General features: G+C 38.0%; 1 protein-coding gene across 1 annotated transcript in view; it reads right to left on the bottom strand.

Annotated features, from left to right (window-relative positions):
- Window positions 1-12,995, bottom strand: part of col19a1 (collagen, type XIX, alpha 1) — a 28,294-nt gene extending 15,299 nt beyond the window's left edge. The window contains exons 1-8 of the mRNA XM_030772257.1: window positions 12,908-12,995; window positions 12,089-12,163; window positions 11,717-11,816; window positions 7,694-7,817; window positions 7,194-7,469; window positions 5,183-5,263; window positions 4,270-4,389; window positions 3,794-3,856 (exon numbers count right to left, since the gene is read on the bottom strand). Coding sequence (XP_030628117.1) covers window positions 3,794-3,856; window positions 4,270-4,389; window positions 5,183-5,263; window positions 7,194-7,469; window positions 7,694-7,817; window positions 11,717-11,816; window positions 12,089-12,163; window positions 12,908-12,995 — 927 coding nt within the window. The remainder of the gene's footprint in view (window positions 1-3,793; window positions 3,857-4,269; window positions 4,390-5,182; window positions 5,264-7,193; window positions 7,470-7,693; window positions 7,818-11,716; window positions 11,817-12,088; window positions 12,164-12,907) is intronic.
- Window positions 12,996-16,983: the final 3,988 nt, after the last annotated feature.

The following is a 16,983-nucleotide window of genomic DNA, read 5'->3' as shown; positions in this document are numbered from 1 at the left end:
TGATGTAACAACTGGATATTTTGCATGTTCTGGTCACACTCCGATATCCAGATAAAAAGAAAAGAAAAAAGATCTGTGGACAGATTTCAACAAATTCAGTAAATAGGTATCAGCCCTCATACAGTAATCATACTAATTACATAACCAAATCTCTTTGCTCATCACCAGTGAGGTTTATTCAAATTAAACTACAATCAACTCAGGTTTATATCAAAGAATCCAAGTAATGGGAAAACAATACATAATTTAGTAATATCATGAGTGCAAACTTAAATGTGTTAGAGTATGAAATGAACTGCTTTCTATATTATTAACATGTGTTTGAGAGATAAATGACCCTCAAAATAGAATTATAAAAATTAAATTCTACAATTAAATTAAAAATAACTGAAAATAATTGGAAAATCTTTAGTTCTCGAGGATGTGTATGCAATGTTATGCAACTCCAGTAATGTTTTTACATATCTTTTTTCCTTATGACGTCCCTCAAAAGTTTCAAAATCATTTTAATAAGAGTACTGATTAAAACTGATAGAAATCTAATTTCTCCTAGATGCAAAATGTCCAGTGTATCCTCTGAACAGTATTGACTTGCTGAGTACACTGCATGGGTAGTATCAGGAAACAGTGTTTTTATGGGTAAGAGTACTGTAAATGGATTTTCTTTGAAATAAACCATATTTCTATAACCCACAACTAATCTCCTTAATTTCCTGAAGGACCATGGATTCACAGTAGTTTAATCCAAGCCAACTGAGTGTGAATCTTCCCCAGAAAAAAAAAAAATAAATGAAATTTAGCAGCACTGGATAATACTTTCTCAGCAAGAAACACATCCACAGTAATCCTTCCAAAAACCTCCCCTTGTAGGTCATTACAATTAACCCGCTGTTATCACTCTAGGGGCAAGTTTAACAGCTTTAAACTGTATAAAAATCCTTTTGTTAATCTGGGCCAGAGGCAACCCAAACTGCCAATGGCTTGTACGAAAGCACTTTAGAGTTCAGAGGTGATTGCATCCACTGGCATACCATCACACTTTCTCTGTACAGAATAGATTTACTGCCCACTCTTGTCTTAATTACTTACTAGTCAAGAAAATGTCAGATATCCTTGTCTTTTCTTACAGCAATTTCCAGTTTGTGATGATGAATAATGCTCCACTCCCATCAACAAACTCAGCATGTGAGCCACGTCTGATTTTCTGTCCAGTTTGTACAGTAAAAATACATCCTTATGTAAAAAAAAAATAAAAATCTGTATTTCTTCAAGAGGGGTTCACAGGAAGCTTTACATTTTTTTTTGAAAGACTGGGTGCATGTGCATGCATCTTGGGCCAAAGCTTCCGTGACTTTTCAATTTATTGCTGTATAGCTGTAGCAGGGATGGGCTTTTGAATGACAAAGTACTGCCATGAATTTGAGCGTTAAATGTGTTTGATATCCAAATGGCTTGCCGTTAGAGATATTCAAATGCTTTTCTTCCATGGAGTAATGACAGAAGAGACACTCAGCAGGGTACCCAGTAAGTCCCAAAAGGCACTGAAACCATGTTTCATTCATGCTTAATGTGTTTTCATTGCCAAAGAAACATGTCAGAATCTACGAATTCCCCCATCTTAAAAATGTGGGTCAAGATTCGTTTCTGTGTACTGAAAATAAATGTCAAAATGGAGCATAAATGTGAAACCACTGGAAACACACTGTGCTATGCCAGGCTTCAAATATAGTCTAATAACAATTGTACTCTGAGGCATGCCATGTACACTTGTATAGCTTAAAAATAATTGAACGAATCAAAGTAAAACATATATATAAATATAAAGTAATATATATATATATATATATATATATATTTTTTTTTTTTTTTTTAATTCTAGTCATATAAATACAGACAACCATTTAACCATTTTCTCGTTTATTTCTTGAAATACCTCTGAATTGTGCTGACAGTCCATCAGTACATAAAGAGTACATAAAGACAGTGCCAAAGCATCATGCAGCCATAAAATTGTATTCCAATAAGGCTTAAATCTAAAGTGTAGACTTATTTATTAAAGGGACAAGGGGAGAAATTATAACCACAGAGTACAAGCCTGTTGACCCACAATTTTGATTAATGAGCTCCCTGCCATGACATGACAACAGTCAGAGGGTAAAAATGCCATGGACAATGTCTGACTTCAAAAGACAGAGGGAGTATCTATTACACACCCCAAGACGACCTATTGGCCCTAACCCAAACTGCAAATGGAGATATAATTATGTTAAAGCATTGAAACCGATCTGCACTGTACCCCTTGGGAACCTCCATTTGATCCACTGGGATGTCAAACATTCCTAGACTGTCATTCTAAGCTAGAAAGCTCGATAACAGCCTCCCCCACAATCCATAGCTTCTAGTGACATCAGACAGTTGGAATATACTTAATCAATAGTAACACTTCATTATCTCGTTGACATCAGACTTTTCAAAATCTGAATCATCAATAATGCCATCATGTCTCTGCTCTTTTCCACCAGTTTTAAATTATTCAATAAACAGCGTTCTTTACCACTTAGGCCACCTTTAAACTGTTTTACATCAAGCAGTTATAAATGTGATGCGGTCATATACGTAACAGCAAAAACCTGTCATTCTCATACCTAGAGGTAATTACACTTACTGCCTTGCCTCTTAAGTTATGAAGAATTATCAAATATTATTTAAGGTCAACAACAAATTAATACAGGATACTTTTTGGTTGCACGCTCAACAACATTATTCTTTCATGGTCCAATTATTTTGTGGAATTATTAATGAATCAACTTAAAAAGGAAATCATTTTGCTGTTGGCCTTGAAGGAAACTTGTTCTAATTCGTAAATGCCAGCTCATTAAATGCTTTGGGTGGGCATGGGGAAGTGGTTAAGAAACAGGCAGAACTAAATGGAAGTTAAAAAAAATTCAAGACTAACTTTGATTTAAAAAAAAAAAGAACATTCATCTAAGATCCTAGTGTCAAGCAAATAAACTTCCCCACAGAAGTATTTTACGAGTTAAGACCAGATAAATACAGATATAACTGAAAAACCCCAAATGGCTTTGTAAGGGACCGAAAAATGAACTTTGTGGACGTCTCAGATCCTAAAGGACTTCCAAAACAAATTCAGTGCCACTTTACAACTGAGAACGTACTAATTATGTGGACGACTAAGCAAATAACTCCATTCTGCCTGCTCTTGGTGGGTCCTACAGGTATAATGATTTAATGGCTGTGATTTTTTCAGTCCCTTTAGGAATTCCTGAATGCCTACTGCAAAAACAAAACAATTGGTGTTCCTGAAAAATGTCTTCATCCCCAAACCACAACATGGTAATTAGGCCATTGACCTCAAAGGCCATCTGGTCTTAATAGGCATATCAACACCTGTTCATCCTAATGAATTCCACTCATTCCCCAATGAGAGGCCTGACTCTCTATGGCTGGAGTACACCCATGTTATGACTTACCCAGTGTCAGAGGAAAACACTGGTTTAAAACTTGAAGTGTTTCTGCTGAGTGTATGAAGTGGTTTCTGAATAACATCAAGTTCAGTGAAAACTGATGATCACGATGAACCACTTTTTATATTCACAATTGACTATCAGGCTGGATATATTTTACTTCATAAGAACAATGGTCAATTGTTCTGACTATGTTTGAAAAATACAAATGTACATTTGTAATTTCAAAACAATATCTTAATTAAAAATTTACATCCAAATCCAATGAGAAAAATGTCTAATATACAGTAAAAATCCAACAACCATACCTTCTCTCCTTTTTCCCCTTTTTGTCCTGGAATTCCCGCCAGTCCTGGAAGGCCTGGTTCACCCTGTGTCATAAAGATGACAGATAATTGTTGTACACTGGTACAATTATACAAGGGAACAAAAACATTGTTTTTCAAAGCCACTGCTACATTAACCTCAAAAGCTGGGATCAAAATTCAAAGAGGTATCTTTGACTGACCTTTACCCCTCTGTGCTTCAACAGTGATTAGCATAGCATCCCCAGAGACAAAGCACATGTCTCTCAACAAACACCCTCTTATTTCTGCCAAATTAGCTACTAATAAGTCTTTAGTTTTATCCTCTGGCCCACATCCAGGAATACTTATTTGCATAAATGTCCTTTCATTGGTCATTTATTTTGCATGAAACATTAGGATAGGTGGATTTGGGACAAAGCATTAGCTGGATCTGTGTCCCTGCTCTTTAAAGTGATACTTTGGTAATCCATGCGTACCTTTTCAGCCAAGCACTGGCATCTGTCTTCATACTTCTGGGCCGGCTTTGAAAGCATTCTGGGCAGGTAGCCGGTGACCAGGGGAGCGGCTGTAGTGTCATGCCCTTCTTTAGACTCACACTGGTCAGATGGACAGACAAGATCATTAGTCATCCAGAGATTTAGCCTGAACACTGGTAAGACTGAGAAATGTGACCCAAGCATGGTGTGCAAGCAAGTAATACATGATGACTCCTACGCTGCATTAAAACATTTAACATGCTGGAGCGCCCTTCTCATACCACATGAGAGTGCTGCATACAGCGAACATCTGCTGAACTCTGTACTAACCCAAAGAGAAAAGAGAGTAATACAACACTGCATGTAACAATATATCTATCTGTACATTAACAACGACTGTCAGAGACGTTCAGCTCTCAGTGTTTAAAGCATAAAGCAGTCCTCAATTGATCAGATGCAATGGATCAGGGCAACTTGAGCTGGCTGGAGTTGATGACACTCCTCAAGGTCTCTGGGTGTAATAGGGTGCACTCAGAGGGAAAACAGAGCCAAAGCGTTTGCCAAAAGAATATAATCTCACAGCTTTCTGAGCACTTTACATATTTGTGAAGAGTGCTTTTTGTAGCACTTCAGAAGTTGAGGACAGCATATCACTATGCAAAATTACATTACTCTAGCACTACAATGCTTGGATAAGTCACGCCTGAAGAAGCTTTTGTTTTTGTTTTTTCAGAGCCAAGCAGAGTAAATGTTCTTAATTCCGTTAATGCTGAGTGTTTGATTTATTTCAGATACATCACATACGAACTCCAAAGATTATGGCAGCTCTCTCACTCCAATCACTTAATTAATTACCAAAGAGTACCCAAATGGAGACTATTAATGTGACAGAGCCATAAAGTCCCAGCCTTACTGTTGATCCTGTGGCTTCGCAGCATCTGTCCAACTCCGCTACTTTAGGATCACAGAATATCAGAATCTCTTGCAGCTCAATCTGTAATAAAGAAGTTTAGTTGAAATGAAGGTTAAACTAATTTGTCAAACCTTTTCTGTAAGTACCTGTATTTCAGAGACATTGTGCTTTAACCGGATTTACAAGACAAATGAGGTTAAACCAAATAGTTGTTTTCTAGATCAAGAATTTCACAAAGAGTTTCAGTGTCAACAGAAATATGCAAATATGGTCACCTAGCAACTGAAGCTGTTGGTTTTCAGCAGGGGTGGACAGTAACGAAGTACATTTACTTGAGTACTGTACTTAAGTACATTTTTCGAGTATCTGTACTTTACTTGAGTGTTATTTATTTATTTTTTTTTTGGAAACTTATGACTTTTACTCCACTACATTTGAAATACAAATATTGTACTTTTCACTCCACTACATTTCCATGAAGGTTCTCGTTACTCGTTACTTTAACGCATAGCTTTGAAGTCAGCGGACAAATTTTCTTTTCTAAAATGCGATAGGCCATATTGTGTTCATCACAGGGGAAAAACCAAATCACAGTAAACTACTCCAATGCTGTCAGTCAAGTGCGTGCTGCATTTGTTTTACCAACTGAACTTGGTGGTTTTACTGATGGCTACTACAATGGAAGATAAAGATGATAAAGATAAAGGTTCCTCACCAGAGCAGCCATGGCCATATCTTAAGTCCATGTCTGAGATTTTTGAAATCAACTGGTTTCCAAGCTAATTGCTTCCCGTATGCGTTCGCGTGCTGTGTTCGCCTAACACTTACAATCATTTGCCACAGCAGATATGAGATGTGACTTGAAAATTGCGATTTATATGTTTGTGAATGTGTGACGAATCTGGTGACAGAGGCAGACCACAACTTCTACTGTTAACACAGTGTGTGAACACGTACGGAAACCAGTTGGCTTGAAAACCATTTGGGGCATAACACCGGGTCCTGTGTGAATCCACTGCTGACGCATACCAATAGTTAGCTAGCGAAAATGCCGAGTTAACGTTACTGACAAAAATCCTTTCAGAAATATATGTTTTAATCTTGTCAGGTAAACACAGTAATATTTGTAAGGTCAGCGGATTCACGTAGGACCCGGTCCCAATAAGGCGAGGGGGGCGGGAATCAAGTGGTGACAATGGTCATCCCGCTGTTTCACATTTCAGACAATGCTATGTAGTAGAAGTAAAATTAACCTAGCCTACAACATTATGATGTGTTTATCCTTTTAAGGCCAATCTGAGTTAACCTAGTGCCTGTTTAACTGAAGCTATACACTGTCTTTTATAGAGGAAGCATTTGGTTCAACTGTGTTTCTATAGGCTTTGTAGCATATTCCACAGGCTTTTTATTCTACAGGTTCTACAAGCAAGTCAGTGCATTCAGTAGGTTGTTTCAGAGTCATTAGACTCTGTAAATGAATTGTTGCAGCAATACAACAATGCGATGACATTAAAAAGAAAATGTACTTTTGAATACTTAAGTATGTTTGAAAGCAAGTACTCCAGTACTTTAACTCAAGTAAAAATTGAACTGAACAACTTTTACTTGTATTGGAGTAATATTTGACCAGGAGTTACTATACTTTGACTCAAGTAATGAAGTTGTTTACTTTGTCCACCTCTTTCAGTATAAAAAAGATGTGTCTGTACTGAGTAGCTGTTTATCAGTGACCAGTTAGCAAGTAAGCCAATACTCCAATTAAGTGTAAAAGGGTTTTGTTCCCACGTGTTTCTGTGTGTGTGTGTAAGAATGCAGGTCTAAGTGTAAAAGAGTTGTGTGTCTGTGTTTCCGTGTGTGTGTGTGTGTGTGTGTGTGTGTGTGTGTAAGAATGCGGGTCTACTACAAAGTGCATAGTGCATAAGAGTTGTTTCTATGTGTGTGTGTGTGTGTGTGTGTGTGTGTGCAGGTCTATTACGAGGGGCCTCAGCTCCTGTCATCCGTCTGTACTCACATCTACTGGCCTGCCGTCCTCCACCCGTGTAGTGATGAGGGTGCGTCCACTCGTATCGATGATGTCCTTTTCATCCGTCAGCTTCTGCTCAATCAGTTTACAGTCCATGTACACAGACACAGAGCTACTCTTCACGGACACGCCCAGCTTGTGCCACTGGCGGTCAAAAAGAGTGTGAAGGTCTCGGCTTTTAAAAACAAAGTGGAGACTGTTCTTTAACAGGCCCTTGGCTGAAAACTCAACCACTCTCTTTGCACCATCCAAAACCAAAGACACCTACACGGAGGGAGGGACCTGAATTAACTCAATGTTCATTCCGTTCTTGTCTCTTCTTGTTTTGACAAGCGTTGCTTGTGAACGAGTGGCAAAACAAGAATATCAAAAAAACTACTGAAGATCACAGTAAGTGACAGAGAGATGCCTGTCTTTTTGTCACTTGCTGTCAGATGTAGAGATAACTCATTTCATCACAAGATGCATGCAGATGTGTTTTCATTCACCTGTGATCCTCCAGATTTATCAGAGATCTGCCAGAGGTACCAGCGATCTTTCTTTGTGGTCTTCCTTAGTCGGAACGTGGAAACAAGTGAGTATTCACTAGAGAAGCCATTAGGAAACACCAATCTGCATCACAGACAGAGACAAAAAGCAATAAGTGGGTGGAAATGCTGTATTTGAACAGTGGATCTGAGAGTTGTCAAACCTTATCACATTATCCAGTGTAAGCTTATTGGAAAAATATACAGCGAAGACAGATATAGTGTGCACAAAACCTTGGATTAAGGCCTCTCTCTTCTTGATGTCACACCATTTAATCCCTCTGACTAATAGATTATAATAATCCCTGGAGTTGAAAACGTATCAGCATTAATACTGTGCCATGCTAATAAACCTGGCAAAATAGGGGGAGGTGGACTGCAAGCAAGATAATGAACTCTCCAATTCTCCATGAGTTTACCTGGAGGTTTTATTGCGGTCTACGGTTATAAACGTCCATAAATGAAAGGCCTCAGTTTTATGGCAAACATGATTCATTGACACTGATTAAATTTCTTCTGAACATCTCGCTCATGTTAAAGAAAAACAAATTATTATCGATCTAAGGGTTTATTGGTTTCACTCAATGCTTGAATGGAATTACAAGATGAAATGAAATGTGTGTGCGTGTATATATATATATATATATATATACACTCATACATACGTACATACTAATATATATATGTGTGTGTGTGTGTGTGTGTGTGTGTGTGTGTGTATATATATATATATATATATATATATATATATATATATATATATATATATATATATATATATTAGTATGTACGTATGTATGTACACATATGCGTGTATGCATGTGTATCCTGTACATCCTGCAGGTGAAACCAAAATTTTAAGGATACTTTTCAAAAATGAAAGCATAAGGCATTCTTCTGCAGCCTCCTCCAAACTTGTTCAGAAGTTATTTTAGGTAATTACTATGTAAAAAGACCAAATTAACTTCTTTATCAAGTCCAACACAGCATAAGTACTGTGACATGAATGAGTCCCACCCTCCTCTTTCCATCCTATTTAGAAAAAGCACCTTCAGCCATTATTTGCTTAATTACCTGGAACCTGAATTTAGGCGAAAAATGCTGTAACAGCTATAGCTGGAAAACCAAAACATGATCAACTACAATCAGCATAAATGACAAAGAAAAAGTCTAATCTGTGTAGTCCTCCTGAGGGCAAGAGGTAGGGGAGAGTGAGGGATAGAGAGAAGGGGGGGGGGGGAGAGAGAGGAGAGGTCTATCAGGACCACAATAGACAGACTGGAAATGAGTTTCTGCCCCAATAGATCATCTGCTATTCTGTCTGGGCTATACTGTCCAGCATACTACGTCTCTTGCACTCACAGGGGCAAAAGGAAACTGCACATTATTAAAATGATATATGTGCTGACTTTAAGCCAGTACAAGATCAAATGCCTTTGTGGGAGAGAGGAAAAGACTGGCAGTGGGAGACTGTGGCCCAAGGGCTTAAAGGAAAACTCGAATGACTGTCACAGAGGAGGGCAGTGGTCAGACCAGCAAAAAAGATTGGCAAAAGCTCTAAAGTTTTTTTTTCTTTTCCCGGAAAGCTTACTTAATATTCCATCCCTCAACCCCTTGTTCATTTAAAAAAGAGAAAGGATGCTTTGCAGAATTCAGCTCAAAGAAAAATGAAACCTTGATATTTTATGACCTGCTGAGCAATCGATTCTTGAATATATCCCGTTAGACTGAATCACAATGAGCTAGCATTGTCATTCTTCAAGCATTTGAGAGCTGGACTAGCCTGATGAGTAAGTCAACATACTTTGAGCATAAACCCGATTCACATGAGTTGTGACCACAAGATCATTAAGGCTGTCTCAATTGTTTTGAAGTCTATGAAATGGACTCTGCTGTCAAACAGTGAAATCTTGGACATCCTCATACATGCAACAAGCCATTCAATGATACCTGGTTTAGAAACCATAAAACTGCGGATGTACCATGTGTTCTCCAGAGCCTGTTATATAAGAAAACATAGCACTACTGACAGAACCAAATCTGGACCTACTGTCATTCTTAAAATAACATGTTGTAAGAGAATGGACACTTCCTGTTCCATGTAACACTATCAATTGGTCCTGAGAGGGGTCAGCCAAATCCGACACAGAGCCCGAAAGACAAGCCTTGTTGCATTTCCTGAGAGTAAAGTGAGAGATGTTTGGAGTTTGTGCTGGAGCTTCTGTGCCCACAGCAACTACAGCTGACCCACACCGTCACCTGTCAAAACGCTCTGATAATTGAGGATTGGGGTGGGGGAGGGGCACAAGAGAGAGAGAGAGAGAGTGACGTTTCTTAACCACAGGCTTATGGTCAAGACTTCATGTCATGAGGGCCTCCTTGGCTTTGGCGCTAAGAGCTAATGAGAATCAAAAGGACTTGAATGCACAGGAGATGTAGGTTACTGGAAGTTTGGTGGAGCAACAGATCGCAAATCACCCGCCGAGGCGATTTCACTTGCTGATTTCGGAGACAGGGCAGTATGTTTACAGTTGTGTAAAAACTCTAAAAATATCCCCTCCCCTTCCCGATGAAGATGTTTGGGTGTTCTTTTTCACCGTTAGAACCGTAGACGCAACAGAATGTCTCTCCGTCGAATACTAAAACTCCAAGCTAGGCTAACACGTATTCTTGTGTCAAACAGCTCCAAGAAAACACAAACAACCACATCTAATGACAGTCACAAACATAACCAAGCAGGCCGACACACACACAAAAAAGATGTATGTTCTGCATATATTTCGCATGCTACTTAAAATATTGTTAGTTACACTTCATTATGTCAAAGCTTTATGACAACCACTTCAGTAAGATATCACAAAATCAGTCAAGCACAGCTGTTCACACTGACAAGCTAATCTTCTACTGACCTATGAGTCAGGGAATAATTATACTGCTAATGTATGGTTGACCTTGAATTAATGAAACTAACCAGGTTAAAGAGAACATGACTGAAAAAAAGTGCAACAAATTACTTATACATAGAGCCTCTTTGTTTTTTCATTACAGTATAAATTACCCTTGGCAGACTTGACAACATCAAGTGTACAGAGGGAAAAAGCTTAATATTGCTGATTAAGTGCCACCTTTGTGCATCATTAAATTTATTTAATATACAATATGGTTGCCCTAGTTACAACTCTATTTCTTTCATGAACTCTATAGCAATCCCCATCTCTCTTTATAATTAGAGAAGCCTTGGCGTCCATCTGTATATTAATTATCTCTAAATGATTTAACATGTCTCATGGCACACCTCACAGTTTATCCTTATTAGCCAATGTGGACAGAACTGACTCCATGAGTGGGCAGACATCTGGGTCACTTTGTGTCATCGCTCTAGCAAACCCAGTAATGGTCTCACTGTTTTTTCTTCCGGATATCAGCTGAACTGAAGGGAAGCTTACACCCTGAGAAAATATTGGTTTGCAGCATGGAAACCCAATATTAGCCTGGCATGTTTTCAAATCTGGAGCGGTCTGTGAGAGACTGCTTACTCCATGCAGGGACGTTTGGTGATTTAATGAGTGGATGCTTCCACTAAACTGCCCAGACGGCGTGAGCTACATCTTGCATTCAAGTCACAGAGCTTAATGTACAGTTATCCTGTAAAATCTATTCAGAATCCTCACACCAATCCACTCATTTGCATACAAAGCAATACAAAATCCTTTAAGATCTAGATTCAATATTTCTCACAAACAAAACAAGGATATGAAGGGCGTCATTTTAATCTAGTTTATTTACAAAAAAAATCCAAATTAATATGAGTTTGCTGCTGTGTTAATTATAACAAAAGCTATCACTGATACACTCTAATCTCAGATCTCTCACCAGCATCTCATAGAACAATAAATCCAACGCATCACTAAACAAAGAAGTCTAGTGACACAATGAACCAGCTGCAGAAGATCCTTATATGACAGCCACTGTAGCAGCACTTACTCTGTGGGTTTAATGAGAGGCTTGCTTCCCAGCCGGAATAATGGTCTTTCTTCTGTCACTGTTCCTTTTCGAAGAAGGAACTTTTCTGCCAAATCAAAACCTGCAAACAGGTTGAAAAAACAGTGTTAAAAGAAGAGATGTACAAAAAAAGAGAGAGTTTCTTATATTGCTAATTACAAAGAGTAACACAGACTGTTAGGTTCCTGTCAGTGCACATCTTGTTTCTTTATACAATAACACTCAAGAAGACAAACTGCCTCATCAGACATCACTGCTTATCTTGAGTAATCAAATTTCTGAGTAAATATTTTTTAACCAGAAACTACTTTGTTATTTTAGGTCCTACACCTTGTCAAGCCTTAGGATTCCTACCTGTGAACTCATGATATCCGCCCAGACTGTGCAAATGCCACCTGTCCTCCAACCTCAGCGGGGGACATGAGTGATCTAAAGCAGAAATGATCAAGGCAAGAGTAACCTTATTTTGTGACCAGATGAGGCAATGTCTGCATATTAGAGTCTTTACTAAACCAAATGAATTTCTGAAGAAATACTTTGCAAGCCAACAGTTTCTCATTATCAACAGTAGTGAATAAGTGAATGAATGAATGAATGAATGAATGAATGTTCAATTACTATAGGGACAAAATAGCCTACAGTAATACTAATAATACAAGTAATGTTACTGTGGAGGAGTGACTCACTGGCACCATAGCCATGATTTTGTAGGTGGGAAATTAAGAAAGCAATGATAAAAACACCTAGTCTTATGGGAACATGATGTATCCACCACCACAAAAACTTAATTAGTATTCACAGATTCAAATCAGGGGTGGAATATGACAATTAATTAGAAGTGATTACTGCAATATTGCAATAAGTGATGAAGAACAGTAAATACTTCAGTCTGACATTTTTTGTAACTCGTAAAAACCAAACAAAGCAAACCCTCCCCAAACAAAAAACTTGTTGACCTAAGTGACATGTCAACAGAAAACAGCAACTGGAAAAGCATTTACAGATGTGTTGTTACAATCACACACTTGAATGCATGTGATAACTAACTGAAACACATAAACCTATCATGAATTCACTCATCTGAAACACAAGCTAAGATATCTCCATTGCAGCTTACTAAGAACCAGTGTCAAGTCAGGGTGGTTTGGCTTAAGATAGCAATAACATACATACCTATCCTCTCATTCACTGCCATGCTTATGGATAAAGGAATGGCATTTACAATCCAGAGGAAAGTCACCCATCTTGACAAGTGACTCATGTCTTCTATGGCACATGAGAAAGGCCTTCTTAAAAACCTGGAATCAAGTGCAAGGTCATTTGGTATATTTTCAAGATTACAACATTGAAAATGCTTGGGAATACTGGTCGCTTCCATCAATATGGTTAACAAAATTTTGGAATGAGACATAAACAGTAATTATTCCAGTGAAAAAGGAAAATTATGTATATCGCAGAATGCTCAACAGATCATGTATCTAAACTCTCTGAACCAAGCACAGCCAACAAAAAATTCAAAGAGAAATTCTACATGTTTTAAACGATGTCCCAGGGTCAGCCATATTTTAAAACAGCAATTCAACTTCATCTACATTTCTTATGATGAAAAGATGCAAGCTACAGTGTAGCTGATGATATTCAGCTTGTTTAAAGTCGGAAAAACATAAGCAGTTATGTTTCTGACAACACAACGCATAGATTTGATTTCTGTCTTCGCAAACCTTGCACCTCATTAAGGCCCATGAGAAATAACGGTTCATACTCGCTCAGTTTCTTGTTGTTATTTTGTACACAGTTGAAACGCAAGACAAATCCACTAACAATCTAATGCAACATCCCAGAAAAGTATTTCAAATGCTTCTTATATCTCCTATTCGTCTGAATTGCTGAAATAGTGCTGTTGACCCATATTGAACTTGAACCTGACACACGACTCCGCCGTGTCAAACCTGTTTCGGATATGCAGCGCCACATATCCCATTAATAAATAGTGCCCGGGGATCACGTGGACATTCACTCAAGGTGCAGCCAAGAATTCTTTAACGTGTCTATCATCCACTCCAAGCCAATGATTGTGCCTCTCAGTTGATAGTCTCTAACACGGAGCAGGACGGTGCCAGTTAAGGAACTCAGCACAATGGTAAAAAAAATAAAATAAATAAAAACCCTCATGCAACGGATGAATCGATAATACGCATAATGAGAAACACTATAAATTTTATGTGTTATCCATGGCTGCTACGCGTTTCATCACAGCACACGTGAAAGCTGTTAATTATTTTAGACGATCTAGTTACCGTTCACGCTTTTAAAGCAAACCTAAACAAACTGCCGATATTAAGCATGTGGCAAATTCTTCAGCATGAGGTAATCTCAGTAGAGTAAAACACGAAACGACCGTAGAGCTCAAACATTTTTCCCCTCTAACGGAGTCCTCATAAATCATAACCAGTTGTAAAGCCTGTGGTCTCTGAATTCTTCTCCAAGTACCAAGAGACTTCTGATACATCAAGTACATTAAGAGGCGCGTTAACCTCCATTGAGAAATAGCCTAAGCGACACATAGTAACTTACAAGTTATTATTAATACATGACGTTTCACACGAAGATGTAAAACAACCATCAGTGAAGCTGCACGGATAGAGAAAAAACAGTGATTCAGTGTACTTACATCTGCTTAGAAAGTTTCCTCCAAAAGCACTAAAGCACGATCGTTAGAGGTTCAGAAACATTGTGTCAGCTGCGTTTGTAAAGTACTCTTGAAAATAAAAAAGTGAGAATGGGACCTCATGCAGGATCTCTGTCCTTATTAGTCGCATCGACTGACCCTCCCACTAACTCATTAGGCTACTAAAATACACTAGAACGGACCGCTACACAACCATCATTTAGAGTAGGAAGCTCTCCAGGGTCCGCGACATGGGAATTAAGAGAAAAACAAATAGTGAAACACTTTCGTCCAAGGTTGACAGGTATTTCACGGTATGCTACAGACTGCAGCACTTGTAGTCGGTGTTACAAATGTTTCAGTTTTTGGAGAGACTAAGGAATGTCTCGTTAGTTTGTTATTTTGTTATTTTGTATTTAATCAAGATCCAACTTCTCAAGATTGATTTCTTTTCTAGCGATATGCGTTTGACGAAATAAAATAGCTGCACGATTAAATTTAAACAAACTGCATTTTGGAAACTGTTTTTTTTTACTCATCGTAGGCCTGCATTAAACGCATACTGATAAAAGTAAACCTTTAAAAAATTAGATTTTGACACTCACCTTGAGCTGTTGCGCTCTCTCCACACACTTAGTTCCATAGGAGTCAGAGACTATTTTAGTCCCGGTGTACTCAAATACCACTACACAATGTTTCGCAATCTTTGAGCGTGGCATTCAAGTTGTCACTGGAATGTTAAAAGATTAAATGGATTTCTATCGAAATTAAAATGGTAAAGTAAGGTTTCAGTCGAATTCTTGATAGCATTAACTTTTTGAGTGGTCTGTAAATGATGCTGGGAAACATGAAAAAGACCCTAATGCCCAGTTTGGCTCCCATCCATACTTACCTTGTTATGCATGTGAGTACTTTACCTGTCATGTTCCATTATTATCAACTTTATATACAGCATTACCAATATATACAATATTCCTGCATATGAATATGCATAGGAACTGGTACACTCCCTGTTCTGCTTTCTGGATTAAGAACTACAGAGTAGGAAAAAAATCTAAAAAATTCTCTTTTTGTTTAACTGCCCAGCAAGCATCAACCCACTGGTCCACATTACATTACTCTACATTTTTACTGTAAATGATAAAGAATCACTGCATGGATAATGGAGAGATTTGCTCTGCATTCAGAGACAGCATTGTACTTACAGCGTGCAATGACATCATCTGTTTAAGTTTCAAATAGCATATGTGTCCAGATTACTGCCCAGAACGATTCTTCATCGACCTCAGATCGCTTTTCGATGATTTTTTTTCCAGTCTGAAAGAGAAATAGATAGGAAAATGGCTGCAATATTGACAACAGCAAATGTATATGATTCAACAATAACCCTTGTATTACTTCATCAAACTTTAATGTAGGATCCTCCTACAAATCATAATGGGTGAAATATTTTATGAAGATTAAAAGCTCTTGATTTTTGGTGGCAACAGTTAATCAATAATCATACTTCCTTTGTCTTTAGAAGAAGTTTACATCCAAAGCAAAAAAAAATAAAATAAAAAGTGAAATAGTATCAGCTGTGGTTGACAATAGATTTAGTGTATTGTAAGTTTTCTTAGTGTTAATAATTAAGCAAACAGTCACAGTCCACATTTTAGAATTCTGCTGAGAACAGTTCTGAGTATCTCCACTTATTATGAGTATGTCCCTTTATGATCCTAACACAGCAATTTTCCAATTTTTATGCATTCAAGTACCTCTGAGATGGCTGTTTTCACAGTAAACAAGACTGAGAATGAATACATTGTCTGAGAACTCTTGTGACAACCCCTGTGCCACAACACCTGTTACTGAACAATGATCTACTGAAAAGTTGTTTGGAGATTATGTTCCACCGAATATCTCAATCTTTGTCATGACTGAGTAAGATACATGAGGAATATGCCCTCATGCCCTATTGTATGACTGAGTATGGTTTATTGGTAAATGCATTGAAGAGAAAGCATGCTTTGTCTTCACAAAGTGCTCCGCAAACAATGGCAGTGTCCCTGCTTCTCAGATTGCCCCTTTTGTAAGTTAGAATATAAATGGATACTACAAACAACTGGAGACATGAGTCTAAAAAGCTTCATTAATTTCCCAGTCGTAAAGCACCCATATGGGCATTTATTGAATATGGGCTCGATATCAAGGTATGACAACAAAATAAGGGGAGCCAGAGCTGGAGCCGGAGACAGAGCTGCTTGCTTTAAGTCTAATTTGCTTGTCTTTTTATGTCTGTTTGGATAAAATGTTCTTGTAGTCTTCATTAGCATTGGAAAACCCAATAAGAAATCAAATATTCATGGGTTTTTATTAAAAGAAGTCTGAAGCACTGTGATCCTTGGCCCAGCCTAAGGACAATTTTGAAGTGAAGGTTGTCTGAAAGAATTGACATCATCTGTCTCTTCTGAAGTAATCAGATCCTCTCTCTTTGCCCCCTAGCATTCTGGACTGTGGACACCAGATATGCAAGTATACGCTTTACTTATAAAATGGATTTTTAGTGACTGATCATGTTTGGAAAGCAAAATCTATCAAA

The sequence above is a fragment of the Chanos chanos genome, chromosome 4 (genome assembly GCF_902362185.1).
Source record: "Chanos chanos chromosome 4, fChaCha1.1, whole genome shotgun sequence".
NCBI classification, from domain to species: domain Eukaryota; kingdom Metazoa; phylum Chordata; class Actinopteri; order Gonorynchiformes; family Chanidae; genus Chanos; species Chanos chanos.
Note: the sequence above shows the minus strand (reverse complement) of the source record. Positions and strands in the feature narration are given on the sequence as shown.